Here is a 16909-nt window from a genome sequence, read left to right on the forward strand (position 1 = left end):
TGCTAAGTCTGAAAGTGGAACACATGTTTCCAACTTAGCATTAGAATTTAACATGCCAAGAACTACAGTAAGCAGTATAATTAAAAATAAAAAAGCAGTTAAAGTGGCTGATGTGGCAAAAGGTGTAAAAATTCTTGCTGCTAAAAAATCAGAAACGTATGAAAACATGGAAAATCTTTTATTAGTATGGATTACTGAAAAGCAAATGGCTGGTGATAGTATTTCAGAATATATCATCGGCGAAAAAGCAAGGCAGTTATATAATGACCTGCAGCAAAAGAACCCAGGAGCCAGTGGTGATTTCATGGTAAGTAGGGGCTGGTTCAAAAAATTTAAAAGGCAAACAGGCATTCATAGTGTAGTTAGGCATGGAGAGGCTTCAAGCTCGAATGCAGAAGATGCTAAAAAGTTTGAAGATTTCAAAAACTATGTAGACACTGAGGGATTTATCCCTCAACAAGTTTTTAATTGTGATGAGATGGGCCTATTCTGGAAAAAAATGCCTAGAAGAACATACATCACAAAAGAGGAAAAAGCATTGCCTGGACACAAACCAATGAAAGACAGATTAACACTCTTGCTATGTGGTAACACTAGTGGGGACTGCAAAATTAAACCATTGCTCATTTATCATTTAGAAAATCCGAGAGTTTTTAAGAAGAACAATATCATAAAAAGTAAACTAAATGTGATGTGGAGGGCTAACAGTAAGGCTTGGGTAACAAGACAGTTTTTCCTGGAGTGGATTCACGGAGTGTTTGCCCCAAATGTGAAAGCTTATCTATAAAGTTATAATTTACCTGTAAAGGCCCTCTTGGTTTTGGACAATGCTCCTGCTCATCCCCCTGGCTTGGAAGACGATTTGGCAGGGGAATACAGCTTTCTTCGTATTAAATATCTACCACCAAACAACTCCTCTAATCCAACCCATGGTTCAGCAGGTCCTTGCCTATTTTAAAAAACTTTATACAAAAGCCCTGTTTCAAAGGTGTTATTGAGAGAATTTTGAAAAAATCACTTTAATATCCTCCATTGTTTGAGGATAATTGATAAGACATAGGGGAAAGTTCTTCCAGGACAATGAACTCGGCCTAGAGGAAATTGTGGCCAGAGTGTGTGTCAGAAAGAGACTTTGAAGGTTTTGGGGTCAGAGCCTGTTGTTGATGAAATTGTGTCTCTGGGCAGGTCCATGGGATTGGAGGTTGATAGTGAGGATGTAGAGGAATTGGTGGAGGACCATAGAAGGGAGCTCACCACAGAAGAACTGTTGGACCTTCATAAAGAACAGGAAGCTGAAGCAGTGGAGAAAATTTTATTAGAGGAGGGAGGGTCAAGTGAAGGCAGCATCCCAACTGCTGACATTAAGGAAAGCTGTCCAATTGGGCCAAAACGCAGAGCATGGTTGAGAAGTGGCACCCGAACATTGCCGTAGTTAATCAAAATATAAATTCATTCAATGATAATGTGATTGGCTACTTTCGGAAAATTTTAAAAAACAAACAGACAACATTGGACAAGTTCTTTGCTAAATCAAGTGCTAGTGAATCGTCAGGAAAGGAACAAAAAAGACATTGATCACCAGAATTGGAGTTACAGTACTACCTGATGTTTTAATGGAAGGCGACTCCCCTTCTAAACAATACATAATTTCTTTCCTCCTCTTCAGCTTCTGCCATCATCGCTCCTCAGTAAAGGTAAAAGTTATGGTTAAATTTTTATTTATTTATGTATCAGATTCGGGGTTGGGAACGGATTATTCCAATTTTAGTTAATTCCTATGGAAAAAATTGATTCTATATTCGTCCGATTCAGTGTTCGTCCGTCCCTCAGGAATGGATTAATGACAAATATAGAGGTTCTACTGTAAATATATTTGTTTATTACAAAATTTGGTTAATATGTATTACAAAGTTCATTTTCACACTTTTAAATAAATATTGTTATTTTGTATGTTTAATACAAATCTTGGCACATTGGCACAGCTATCCAGTTATTGCCTCTGGCCACCTGGTTCCCTACTTTCCGAAGGATGGCACAGACGTGTTAGAAATTACTTTTGTGTAAACAAAAGCAGTTTATAGTAGCTACAATGTAAGTGCACTCTGAAAAACATCTTTCTGAAGGATGAGCTGTTAAATTAACAAAAGAATAAAAACAGTTTTTCTAAGTTGCTTTCTCTCCATGGGATTAAGGTCAGTTGTAATTGTTATGGTAGTTTAAAGTCTTTTGCTACAGTATACAGTAATCTAATTTTTGTGCCATTTTTATCTGAGCTGATGCCTTTTTTGGAACTTATATCTTTAAATTAATTTAAAATTTGTTTATATTAAATCTTATCTAGCAGTGTTATGGCGACAAAATGTAAACGGATGAAATTAAACTGAAAATTGGCTGATAGGATGGAATGAGACAAAATGGACATTGCAAAGGAATATAACTTCCCTTTACCTACTTTATGATACCAAAAAAAACTTGAAGTGTGTGACAATGCAGCAGCGATTAAAAAAAAAATAAAAATAGGAAACAAATTCGTGGTTCAAAACTCTTCGAGTGGTACAAGAAAAGGCAAATTATCTAGCTGAGCAGCATGAAATTAGCGACTTCAAATGCAGCAGTGGCTGGCTCCAAAAATTTAAAAACTGGAATAACCTGGTTTTGTGGAATGTTTGTGGCGAGTCTGGTTTAGTCAACAAAGAAAAGGTTACAGACTGGTTTTAGTCTGTACAGTTGGTCCATTCTTGAAAAATATGAGACAAAGGATATTTTTAATTTTGACGAGACAGGTTTATTTTATAATTTGCTGCCAAACAAAAGATTTGCTGTTCGAGGAGAGTTTTGTCATGTTGGAAAATTAAGTAAACAAAGACTTGCTGCTCTGTTATGCTGCAATTCAGATGGCAGTACAAAACTATGCCCACTTGTGATTGGTAAGTTTTCCAAGCCAAGATGTTTTAAAGAAGTTAACTAACATCCCTGTGATTATGAGGCCAATAGAAGTGCTTGGCTTACGGTCAAAATTTCAGTCTTGGTTATCAAAAGTGGACAGAATAATCGCTTCAGAAAAAAGGAACATTTTGATGATTCTAGATCATTTTACTGCACATTCTGCCAAGGAACTTAAGTTGACAAATATACGGCTGTTGTTTTTAACTCTCAGTACCACCAGTTTTACGTAACCACTGGATCAGGGCATTATTTATAACCTCAAGAGAGCATATAGAGCTCTGGCCTGATAAGGTACTTGATCCGCAACATAGAAGGAGGGAACAATTTGCAGCCAAATTGGAATGTTTTGTATGCTATCTGTAATCTTGTTATTGCTTGGGACGTATTGCATTAAGTGTATTAATCAACTACTTCAGAAAGAATAGTTTTGGAGAGAATATCATCGAAAAACATGGTCCAGTAGATAAATGTGATGGCAATGTTCAGGAATGGAGGAAGTTGAAGGAGCATATGGATTTTATTGGTGAATTTGAAGAGTTTGTGAAGGTGGATAATGAAGTTTCTACCATAGCAACGATGATGTTTTTGTTACCAGCAGCAGCAAAAGTGAAGCATATACATTGCCATCTAAAAAGGATGCACAAAATGCATTGAGCATAATAAAGAATGTGTTGACCTGAAGTAATGTTAATAAAGAAACAACTATTGATAATGTCTGTGCTGTAGTTAAAAATGCATATAGGACAATTGTGCGAAAAACATTGGATTCTTTCTTTAAATAAGATTTAATTTATTAAAAAGTTAATGGTTTGTATGTCTTGTTTTATATTAAGATTGTAATTCTTTTTACTCTGATACTACAATATTGTATATATCAAAATATATACTGTACAATATTTTCATTTCCGTTAATTGCTTTTCTCTTAGTTTATCTTACAAATAAAATAAAATCTTTAAAAAAATGTGTTATTCCTATTACTATTTTATTTTATTAATTTAAATTAATTTATTTTTGATATTATTATTATTTATTACTATTTTTAGATATATAGTATGTACCCAAAAAAAAGATAATTTTGACACTTTTGGGTGACCTCGTGAAAATTTAGGTCCCTTGAACTTTGTATTAATGAGATTCGACTGTAATAGCGTCATCTCTGATGTGAGCAAGTCCAAGCCTTGATGGTTGAAAATCATTCTCTATCAGTGAAAGTGTCCTCGATACAGAAAATGCATACAATTTTTAAATTATAATCCCATAACCCTTATCCCTACTGATTCCTTTAATTATATCGTGCCTAGGTGTATGTTTTTTATTTTATTTTTTTTATTTTCACACAGTCGAAGTAAAAAACTATCCAGTCAATTTTCCTGTATTGCAGTTTTCATTGGAATGCTTGAAAGCGCAACCAGATTGGCATGCTTAATCTGATTTGCTGTTGCAAAATAAATTTTTCTCGAGTCAACTATCAGAACTGTGAACCTTTTGTTTGCCCACATAGACAGTTGGAAGGTTTTAGTAGACCATTATTCTGCTAAAGTTGATTATTTGGCTGCATTCTTCTGAATCCTCCTTTTCTAGATTTGCATATATGTTTGTCTGTGTTAAGTAATTGTAGTTTTACACATCTTCATTTTCAGATTTTACTTCATAAAAAGTAACCTTTCAGCTTGTGAAACATTATAGCGAGTTTGATTTTACATCTGGAAAACAGCCTTTCACAATTTTATTTCACAAAGAAATAAAATCAGTTTTCACTTTGATTTTATTTCTTTTCCAACTTTACTTTTTGGCTATGGTACTAACATGAAAAATTTTTCTTCCTTCTGTCTTTGCATTCTTAGTTAAGTAGCTTGCATAATCACTCATAATTACTCTTTCTGTATAAGTAACTTCTGATATCAGTCACTGTCATCTAGTAATTAAATAGCTGCAGGTTGAAATTTAAGCATTCTAGTTTCACATATGCTGTTACCACACAAATGGAGAAAGCGCAACTAATTCTTCATGGTCACAATATTAAATTAATACAACCATTTAAATTAACATAGTTTAATATTTACAAAAATAATGGATATTATAAAATAATCTATTTACAATGACTGACTTACTATACATTATAATAAAATAAAATAAAAGTAAAAAGTTAAAATACAATAAAATATAAATACTTAAAAGTGTTAAAACTGTGCAATTGTAGCTTTCGTGGATGCCTGCCTCCTTTCTCAACAACACAGCACATTAAGCAACACATCCTTAAGTATCAGGTTCATGGCACACGTGGTTGACCAGGTGCATGAGCAGTATATTCTTCGTGTGTACCAGAACCGGAAGCGGCTCGGGGACATGGAAGGCAGAAATGCTCATCTTTTGCAAGGATTACAGCCTCGAAAAGGGGGTGAAGCCGAACACCCCATCTCTATTCATAGTATTATTTTCAGGTGAACTAATCCACAAGCTCTTGAGCCACTTGCGGTCCCAGAATTTATGTGCCCGGTCAACCACGTGTGCCATGAACCTGATACTTAAGAATGTGTTGCTTAATGTGCTGTGTTGTTGAGAAAGGAGGCAGGCACCCCCGAAAGCTACAATTGCACAGTTTTAATGCTTTTAAGTATTTATATTTTATTGTATTTGTACTTTTATTTTATTTTATTTTATTTTATTATAATGTATAGTAAGTCAGTCATTGTAAATAGATTATTTTATAATATCCATTATTTTTGTAAATATTAAACTATGTTAATTTAAACAGTTGGTGTATTAATTTAATATTGTGAACATGAACTTTCCCAACCTTAGAAGCCTTTTTGAATATCTAATTCTTCATGGTATAGCAAGTTAAGTCACTTGCTAGCAGTTTGTATAAAGATTAGTTTCAAGCCCTTTCACTGATGGGGAAACTTTTCCAAGCTTGTTGGGCGCCTCCGTAGCCAGGTGGGAAGAAGCAGCAGTGCGTAGCACACGCTTCTTGATTAGACAGAGGTTCAAGCCCGTCACCACTAAATACGGAGGATATGGAAAGGTCAGGGAATGACTACCGCATATTCCCGGAGCAATATGGCCTTAGTTGCTAATGCTCCTAAAAATCGAATAACAAACAATCCAAGCTTGTTTTCAAGCAGGGTTTAGTTAGTCCATCTCAGATGGAAGTTGTATAGTAATTATTCACCTAAAAATTCTTGATTTTTCAACTTATAGGAAGGTTAACAAATTTTGAGTGAGAATAACAATTGTATTTGCATAAACTTTTTTTTTTTTTTTAACTGTTAGTGATATATTTTTCCTGTTAGCATTTTAAACATTACAGTTTCACAATTTGGTAAGTGCTAGGATGTCAAAGTAAAACATCCTTATTTGAAATAAATAATTTCATAAGGTTGTACTTTGATGAGTGTATTTTGAATGAATACATTTAAGACAGTAGTTGTGGTGTGATTTCCTAAACTTAGGTAAATAATCGCCTGCTAATATGTATGTTAAAATTGAAGAGTTAAAATTTGTTACCATATATCAGTTTTAATTCTTCACCTTTCTATAATACTTTTACTAATGTTATAAAATTATTGTAGGTCAAGTCAGATGTACTACATGTTTGGATTTCTGTTCTTGGTATTTGTAATATTGATCATCACGTGTTCTGAGACCACAATTCTGCTCTGTTATTTCCATCTGTGTGCAGAGGTAAGTGCCATCACAGTAGGAAAACTTAACTTTACCAAACAAGACCTGTTTTTCTAACCAGCTAAATATATGAGGACCCTCATAGTATATGAAATGGTATTTATTTTGCTCTCTTAACCCACCAGCATCACTGTGAAACCGTATAACACAAATTTTGGTGATGGGAGGTAAGTTGATTGACTGATTGACAAGAGAGTTAAGTAAGTCAGGTTAAAATGCTGCTAGCATTAGAATAGTTCTCTCTCTCTCTTTTTTGCTAATGCTGTAAGGCATGAATAATTTGCATAATATATGACTGTAAGGTGGTAATCGATTTCTATTGAGTACTCTGAATTTGCATTCCAGGATGCCTATTATATCAAATATTTGCCTTCAGTGACACTGTTCACTATAAAATATTCATGTTAATTTTGTCAAGCAGTGTAGACCCTTATTACTGCACCAGTTAACTCCATGAGATTTCCAGCAGTGCATTGATTTTGCTTTGTGGTTTCTGGTTAGTATATAGGTGAATGACATATGGGGCATTGGAACATTAAATTGATTCTTGCTAAATGCTGGTGTGAATACGTATTCTATTGGAATGCAGTATAACAGTATTTTGTTAAACATGGGAGCTGTAGGTCGCATTAAATCTATGGTTCTGCAACAAAGTTTATACTTTTTATCACATTCTAGAAATAGACAAGACTTCAGCTATAGCTCGGACGCAGCATGGGTTTGTTAAAGGGAAGTCTTGTCTGACCAATTTGATAAAAAGTATAAACTGTTGTAGAAGATACTATGAACAATTTTGATATCATATATTTGGATCTTACAAAGGCTGTTGATACTGTTGCACATGGAAGACTGCTGCACAAACTGGAGCAGTGTGGCATTGGAGGCAAATTGCTGCTATGGATAAAGGGATGGTTGAGTGGGAGAAGACAGAGTGGTAATCAATGGACACTGCTGTTCGTGGAGAAATGTTATTAGTGGAGTTCCCCCACGGTTCAGTGTTGGGTCAGTTGTTGTTTTCTGTGTTCATTAATGATATTGATGATGGTAAATCAGACTTAATGTCCAAGTTTGCAGATGATACAAAGGTTGGCAGGGTTGTTAATGACAGTATGCTGCTGTAATAGGATCTAGAAAAGTTGAGCAGATGGGCTGAGAGGTGGCAACTGAAGTTTAACATTGACAAATGTAAAGTACTGCATATGAGAAGCAGTAACCCCAGAGTAACGTATCAACTGTGTGATACTACACTGACAGTGGTAGAGAATGAAAGGACCTGGGATAATTGTGCAGGCAGATGTGAAGTTTTCTGAGCATGGCAGATGGTCTGCAAGAGTAGCTCACGTTGTCTTGTCAATGATATACAGGAATTTTTCTAGCAGGGATAAGGAGGTGATTATTCCCTTGTATAAGGCAATGGTCAGGCCACACCTTGAGTACTGTATACAGGTCTGGAGGCCTCATTTTAAGTAGAGCTGTTGGAACGAGTACAGAGAAGGGCAACAAGATTAGTGAATGGAACAAAGGGTTGCTCTTACGAAGAAAGGATTAAGTTTTCAAATTACAGTGTCTGGAGACTAGGCACCTGCAGGGTAATCTGATTGAGGTGTATAAAGCCTTGAATGGTTTGAGCATGCTCAATGCTGATGGGATTCTTACTCTTGCTCAGAATAATCACCTGAGAGGGCATAAATTCAAATTGAGGAAAGACAGTTGTAGGATAGATGTGCGGAAGTTTGCCTTTAGCCAGTGGGTGGTTGATTGCTGGAACAAACTTCCATCTGTTGTTGTAGAAGTTGATATGGATATTTGAAACTACTGAAGTAAGGTAAAAATAATTTTCTAAATATTAGTCTGTCTAAAAACTGCTTTTTTTTTTTTTTTTTTTTTGTTGAATGTGTAAAGTGCATAATAATAATTGCAGTTATCATCTTTTATATTTTGTATTTATATGTCTTAAATCAGAACCTGATTTTAATAAACCGGATATAAAAAATAATGTATCCAAACAGACAACATATATTGTGCACCTATCATAAAAAATTGAGGCGTATTTTGCCTTATATCAGTTGTTATAGTTCATTTTATGGTTAGTGTGCATTTTCCCCCAATTTGGAAAGTTGCTCCCCATCCTCAGTTTAGTCTACAATCACTATTAGTGTACTTCTGAAATAAATGAAAACTGATTTTATTTGAAAAAAATAATAATAATAACTAGGGGGCTTTGCCCCTGCTCGCTGCACTCGCTTCTTTTGATAAAGTAAAATAATACTTACAGTAGCTTTCGACACTGTGTGTGTCTCTTCCTCTGCTACGAGTACATAAATATGTTACATATGGAAATCAAGAATGGTACCGCATGGTCATGTTAGATAAACATAGTGCGTAACCATGCTTAAATACCTAAGAGAACAAGCTTCTCTTACGTATTTTAGTATTTGTTATGTATTACCACGTAACCCACATCTCCCTTCTCCTATTGGCTGAATAAATATCACTAGGAGGAAAATTATTTTAATGTATAGAAAGATTAAAACACAGCAGTTGCAGCATGAGGAGATGCAACACAAACTGTCCCCATACAGCCAACTGTTCACATTTGATTGGGTAGAAATTTAATTTGGAAATTTTAAAATCTAAATCGTAAACACTTATTTAAAATTTAAGTTCAAAAATTTCAGCCCTAATATGATGAAAAAGTTGTGTGTGTATGCACATATATTTTCATTTGTATATTCTTTTTAAATAACATTTTGAAAAAAATGGTAAATTATTAAACTCTTTACTAGGAATATTAAAATTGAAACACACCAAAAAATACATGAATTTATTTCATATTAGCACAAGAAATCAAATATATTAATACAATAATTGGACAATTTTCAAAAGATTTTCAGTATTTGCCATGACTATTTGTAAGTTATTTTGGAGGTTCTTTTCACCTCAGTTTTGTTTTTATGTATTTCATTTGGAAACTGCTGCTTGTATAGATATGTACTCCTGATTAGGGATATTATAGAAATTACTAATGGAGAAAACTGTATAGAAGGATATTGTTCCAAATTTAGAGAGAATGAGTGAGAGAGCAGAAAAACAAACAAACAAACCAATGGGGAGGGGGAAAAAAAAAAAACGTTATGTCAGATGTCACACGAGGCAGAAATTTTTTGGAATAAGAAATAAATGCCTGTTGCAGTATTTTTCTGAAGTTGCTACAAGCCATGTGAAAAAGCAGTCTGCAAACCATGAGTTTCCCATTGCTGCTCTAGCTCAAGAAATAATGAACCACGTTAATACTGACATACAAAATTAATTTATTATATAGTATCTGTGTAAATACACCATAGTTAACCCATAAATTTGAACTACGTAAGTAGTGTAGAAAGCATCGTTTTAATTGTATCTCATATTGTGGTTGCCTTCACAACGAGATAGCGGTATTGCACTACTTCAAATAAACAACGCTTCTCTAGTGGAGAAGACTACTGTTATTTATTTTCAGAGGATACCACCACCCAGACAATCATTTTGAGGCTATTGGGCTTCATCAGTGGGTGGGCAGGTACCCTGGTAATACAACATGCCATCACGGTTGCAAAGTTATATCCACAATATGAGAGATGCCAAAGGGTGTTGGTAAAAATGTAATTTGAAAATGAAATGCACAAGGCATAATTTTTATGGGTTTTGGTAATTAACTATATAGTATCGGTGTAAATACGATTGTCTGGGTGGTGGTGGTATCCTCTGAAAATAAATAACAGTAGTCTTCTCTACTAGAGAAGTGTTATTTATTTGAAGTAGTGCAATACCACTATCTCGTTGTGATGGCAACCACAATATGAGATACAATTAAAACGATGCCTTCTACACTACTTACGTAGTTCAAATTTATGGGTTAACTATGGTGTATTTACACCGATACTATATAGTTAATTACCAAAACCCATAAGAATTATGCCTTGTGCATTTCATTTTCAAAATTAATTTATGCATTGTCTGCTGCTGGACCTGTAGAAATTCAGCTAGATCCAAGCAATTGGAATATACTATTATTTTTATTGCATAGTTATTTTATATTACTAACAAGAAACGTTTCTGTTGTTGTAGGTTCCCTATAGATGTACATTTGCAGATTTTGAAGTATGTAGTCCTTTGAATTTGGGCAACCACAATAACACAGCAGTGCAACTTGTTTTGGGATCTTTTTTGGCAAGAAAAATATAACCCTCACTCCCCCACACTGATGCAAATTCATTGAACATATTTTAATCAGGTTGAGTCTAAGGAACCACACAGGTTTCACAATAGCCATATATTTAATTTTCATTTGATTGGAAATGACAGCAACTTTAGAGTATTGTTCCCCGCTGAAATAATGAGGTTTTCCTTTATTAATAATGATCTGTCATCAACTGGGTAGCAGTCTTACAGAATATTTACAAAATAGGTCTTTTCCCATTCCTTCTTTGAGGAGCAATATCTCGCAGTCACTGACTTCTTATTATGGAGATACTTAAAGTCACAGGAGCATGGATATCGAGCACCATTACAAGATTTGAAGCAGAAAATTGTTCACCAGGTGGAAAACATCCTGGCTGAGATGCAGCATTAGTGTACTGTCTGCAGTTAGGCATATGTAGTGCCTTTTAGTCATTGGGCAGTATGCATATGTATCAGTCACTTCATCTTTCACACAAACTTGATATTTCCTAGTATTTGTGCTTAGCAGCAGAAAATGAAGCCACAGTGCAAAGTAGCTTTTCAGTTCTCTGTTAATTATTCACTGCAGAGTTATATAACCATGATCACTGGAAGCAACCATAATTTCCTGTACATTTAAAGAATTGTGAAATAATAATACTAAATTGTTTAATTATTAATTCATCATTGGTGTATAACCTTTTCATTATAGGATTATCACTGGTGGTGGCGCTCATTCTTAACAAGTGGATTCACAGCCTTTTATCTTTTCATCTACTGCGTTCACTATTTTCTCACCAAGTTAAATATCACAGGAATAACATCAACATTCCTTTATTTTGGTTATACCTTCATTATGGTTTTTCTTTTCTTCTTATTGACAGGTAAGGAAACTATTTTAACAAATAGTTTAAAGAGCTTAAAATTACATTACTTAATTAGAAAATAAAGATCATAATAAAAGAAATTAGAAAGATCAGTATATTTAACTAAAGTTAACTCTAAGGTGGGTGCATGAGATCTCTCAGCTCCCTCTCCAAAATAACAATTGCACATTAATTGTTGGTTAAATGCTAACATTTACTTGAAATTATACATACAAAGAACCTGTCAGAATATTTATGCTGTCTGCTTTAATGTCCTAGTTTTTGGTTTCAGCATAACGTAAACAATATGGTGGTCACCTGTTGACTAACATATCTACTACAGAAATTTTATGTTAATTGTAAAAAATGTGTTTTTTGTCTCAATTATTATTATTATTGATGTAAAGTAGTTTCTTGTTTTGATTATTATTTATCTATTTATTCCTTTATTTGAAAAAAATATATATGCACACTGCATAATTCAATTTTTAAACTCTTAAGTTCACTGAACTGAACAATGGAAGTGACTTTTATATTTATATTTTAAATTTTAATAATTTTCAGCAGAACTAATAAAAGTTTTATTTTGTTGAAAATCATAATTAGTACCATTGATATGAAGCTTATATGCCATTGAAATGGAATTAGCAGATATGATATCACAGTAGCAGGTTATTGCAGAAACCAAGAGGATCATATAGGGAAGCTTATATGCAGCAGCTTAACAATAATTACAAAGCTATAGAGCTATTTTAGAACAGTTTGAGAAGAAAGGCAAATCTAATTATAACGGAACTTAACACTTACGGAACTTAACGAAAGCAAAAAAAAAAAAAAAATGCTGTGAAGAGTTATAGCAGTTGCTTTTTTATACATGACTTATATATAAAGAGCATTAAGAAAGAAGTGAAATAATAATATAAAAAAAATATATATAAGACCACCTATTCAGAATTGCACCTCTTGCAGGGATTGTCAACTAAAAATGAAAGGAAACAGTACAAAGACAACTTGTACTATGTTATTTCAGTCTGTGCAATATGGCTTAAGTTGTTATTAACATGACTTTAATCTATGCACAGGAATATTGTAGGAATATCCATGATTATCTCTAATTCATTTACCCATTTTTAGGTGCATTTGCAAATGTGTAAAGTGTATGTATATAGTGAACATTTAGTATTAAATCTGTTGACCATATCCATTCATGCATCTGCATGTATTAATTCAACTCCCAGTCAGTTTAATTCAGTGACATTTCATATTTGGATCTTTTAGAAAAATTTATTTAGCCATTCCAAATTTCATTAAAATTGAAACATTTGTAATCTGGAATGTGTATCTAGAGAAAAGGTTGCAGCAAAAACTGAACTTTTATGGGACAGAGTGGAGAGACTTTATAAGAGACTGGTCATTAATTAAACTGGTTCTCTTTTGAATGGAGTCTAGATGCTTGAGAGAGGTTTTTGAGGACGCCACCTCAGATGTGGGGAACAGTATTCCAAGGTAGGGCAGATTTGAGATTTTCACAGAGTGAGTAGTTTAGAAGAAAGTAATGTCAAGAACAAAAAAAAAAAAAATTTTTTTTTTTTTTTTTTTTTTTTCCCTCATGCAGAGGAAGCAATATTGCAATATTTGTAATGTGCTCATGCCAAGAGAAATTAGAAGTCAGGATCTAACAGAATTGTGATCTCGTCAAAAAATGAGGGTGTCGCATAGAAATAATGGACTTTTTTGTAAGACAGGCTTGTCTTAGAAAGATCGTAGTTGACATTTAAGGAATTGGCATTGGGTATTTGAGAAGAACAATACTACATTCAGTTTCTTTTAGGGTACAAATTGCACAGAAAACTGTTCAATATACACTGAACTGCTCTGAGATTGAAAGTGGTCTTAGAATCATTCCTTTCAATTTCAGTACAGTATGGTGTGTATTCAGCAGAATGACGTCATATGGTAATTCACCTGCCCATTCCCTATATAGTGTTTCTTTCTTTCCCAGTTTTTTCAGAAAGAAACACTATTTGAGTAACCTAACCTATTTCTGGATAACTTATAATTCCCCTCTTCCCTTCTATGATTATATGTTTAAATTAATTTTATACTTTATTTTCTATAGTCATAAATTTGAATATAAATTTTTCTTAATTGATTTTTGTTTTTTTTACAGGAACTGTCGGATTTTTCGCTTGCTTCTGGTTTGTTAGGAAAATTTATTCAGTGGTCAAGGTGGATTAATAACTGTTATAAAAGTCTATAAAAATTGGATATGTACAGAAGCTGTATGATGAAGTTTGCAAAAATTAGCCATAAGATGAGAGTGAATGCCTTGCCCAGTTACATCAGGAAGAAATTTTCTTTTACAAAGTACAGTGCCACTATATTGAACCACAGCACTTCTTTGTATAATAAGAGCATTAATTAAAAGGGATAAACACCTCAGAATTAAAGTTGGTAAAAGTGCACTGATTTGGCAGTTTAGAAGAAAAGGAAAAACTTTATCTAATTTCACCAAAGCGACACCATTTTAGTTCTGGGGTGATCTAAAGTCTCTCCTTGATTGGTGGCAGGTATCCTATCACCAGGTTATAGCAGAAAAATTATTCTTCATTTCATATAAAGCACACTATGACTATAATGTGACAGATAGCATCTTTTGCAAAGTGGATTTTGTATAAATACAAAAACATTGTTACATTGAATATTGGAATCATTTTAGGATGATAGAGAAAACTTATTGTATCTTTGTGTATGGTCATTTCTGCAAGATCAAGCAAATGGTTAAATAGCATAATTATGGTTAAATTGTGGATATCTCTCTTATTGAAGCAGCTGATTTTTTTGTTTTGAAGCATTATATTAAACTTTTAAGTACTTCGTAATTTATTTTTGATGTGTTGACAAAAGAAAAGAATTTTAAAATATATTTAAGACTAGAGAAGAATCTAAATTAATTTCCAAAATTATAATGTAATATACTGTGAAATGTAATGATTTTGACAAGATTTGTTATCAAGCTTGGTCGTTTACAAATAGTTTTGGGGGCTTAAGGTATTGGACAAATTGTACATTAGCCAATTGTTTTTATAACATACTTAAGGTTGATAAGAACTTTACTATTTCAGCAATCTTTTTTGTATATTCAGCCAGTCTTTTTTACGTAACATTTTGGTAAGCCTCACTGCGATAGTACTTTAGTCTTTTTCTTTTTATGCCGCTACTGTGTGTCTGAAAGTAGCTAAAATCTAGTCAGTGTAAATGCAGCCACATTAAACTTTACGCAAATCGGAAAATTTTAAACTCTTCTCAAAACTTTGTAAAAGGCACATTAATTGACATTTGTTTTGTAGGTGTGTATTAACAAATTCAGTTTTTTTGTTTTTCTCATTTTAGCATTTTTTCTAAACTTAATCGAATGTATTATCATTGTGTATGTTTCTCACAAGTTAAGTGTTAAATTCTCTTAACATAAAGCATTTGGCTAAATGTGCACTATAATATATTGAATATAAGTGTTAAATATTTACTGATATATATAGTGATTTTTTTTATTTTTTTATTATTATTATTATTTTGAGAAAAATGCAAAAATAAGATTTTAGCCTTCTCTATATACTGAAATAAAAAAATCAGTTAATAATTAGTTGGCATCATTTTACATTTTTTTTTTTTTTTTTTTTTTTTTACAAAAATTAGGCTGTTTCTCTTTTGTCAAGTTATGGACATTGAAAATTACAGAATAGCACCTCACCAATTTAAACGTGTCTGTCAACAATATAAAAATTTTCAAGTCATACTTGATAAATATTAAAACGCTTTGGTTTGTTCTAAAAGTACATGTAGTTATGAATTTTAAATTTCATTTTGTTTATTGTGTATAATCATATTTCATTGTAAAATTCTGTATTTGGAGCAAGTAAATCAGAACTTTCTATATTTGCATCTGTTGGACCAGCTTATCAAATTTTAAAATAATGTTTTTGGGGAATTTAAAAATAAAATCAGAAGTAGATTCATTAATGGAGTGTTTTTATCATAGGAAAAATTGATTTGCACTGTCCATATAGCAAGATGTTTAATTTTTCACCATTAAAACTTTCAGAGTGAACAAACTGTAATTGCCATGTTTTAATATCAAATGACTTGTTCAATTACTTTAAATGCTTTTTCTGCCTTGTTAAAAATAGCTAGCAGTATATAAAAGCGATGCATAAATTTCAATATGGGTAGGAGTTCTTCGGAAAGTTGATTCTCTGAGTATATAAATTTAACATTTATACAAGGATGCATTTTATCGTTACCAATATAAAGAAGAAAAAATTACACCAGTAATAAAAGTTACAGCAATGATATGAAACAAAAAATTATATTCAATGTAGACATGATTAGAAGGCTGGCTACCATAGCTGAGTAGTGGCATGTGATGCAAGAAAGCAAGTGTATGAGCTTATGCAGCATCCAGCCAAAAAAAAAAAAAAAAAAAAAATCACACCATTCCCTCCAAATGCCTGTCCAGTTCCTCTTTAAATTTATTCAACCTATCAACTGCCACGACGACAAATGGAAGTTTGTTCCAGCAATTAACTACCCGCTGGCTAAAGGCAAATTTCCGCACATCTATTCTACATCTGTTTTCTTAATTTGAATTTATGCCCGCTTAGGTTCATAATCTGAACAAGTGGAAGGATCCCATCAGAATTCAGTGTGCTCAACCCATTCAAGGCTGAGTAGTGGCTTGACTAATCTGGGTTCAAGCCCGTGACTTCTAAATATGGTGCTCTTTCTTGTGAACTCCTCCGACCATGTGATCATCCCGGAGTATAAACCGAAAATTTATTTCCAAGTTGTTGGTATAGGACTATGACCCCCAGTTGCTATGTAGGTTCTGTTTTGTTGCTCCATTTTGATTATGAGATTACCTACATAAAAGCAAAGCAACAAATCTCATTTCTCCACAAACTAGTTGCCATCTATAGAGAGGTACTGGAGATAGCTGTCATCTCAGTTCATCTAATGGCTTCCATCCAATACAAGTTGGCAGGATTTAGGTCCAGGACTAGTGGTCTCACCTACATGGAGTCAGGAGACTTTCATAAAATACCCAAGAGAGAGAGAGAGTGGAGTACAATATGTCAAGTTGACATAATTTGCTTAGATTTCATCAAAGCTATTGCTCCATGCATAAAAAACTAAAAAATTCAAAATAGAGTAT

The 16909-nt window shown here is 33.2% G+C and overlaps 1 protein-coding gene across 1 annotated transcript in view; it reads left to right on the plus strand.

Moving 5' to 3' along the window:
* TM9SF2 (transmembrane 9 superfamily protein member 2) overlaps positions 1 to 15107 on the plus strand; it is a 118397-nt gene extending 103290 nt beyond the window's left edge. Inside the window, exons 16-18 of the mRNA XM_090377241.1 lie at positions 6520 to 6631; positions 11544 to 11715; positions 13868 to 15107. Coding sequence (XP_090233367.1) covers positions 6520 to 6631; positions 11544 to 11715; positions 13868 to 13935 — 352 coding nt within the window. The 3' untranslated portion in view covers positions 13936 to 15107. The remainder of the gene's footprint in view (positions 1 to 6519; positions 6632 to 11543; positions 11716 to 13867) is intronic.
* Positions 15108 to 16909: the final 1802 nt, after the last annotated feature.

Source organism: Mastigoproctus giganteus, chromosome 1, assembly GCF_048544385.1.
Source record: "Mastigoproctus giganteus isolate SK-2022 chromosome 1, ASM4854438v1, whole genome shotgun sequence".
NCBI lineage: Eukaryota > Metazoa > Arthropoda > Arachnida > Uropygi > Thelyphonidae > Mastigoproctus > Mastigoproctus giganteus.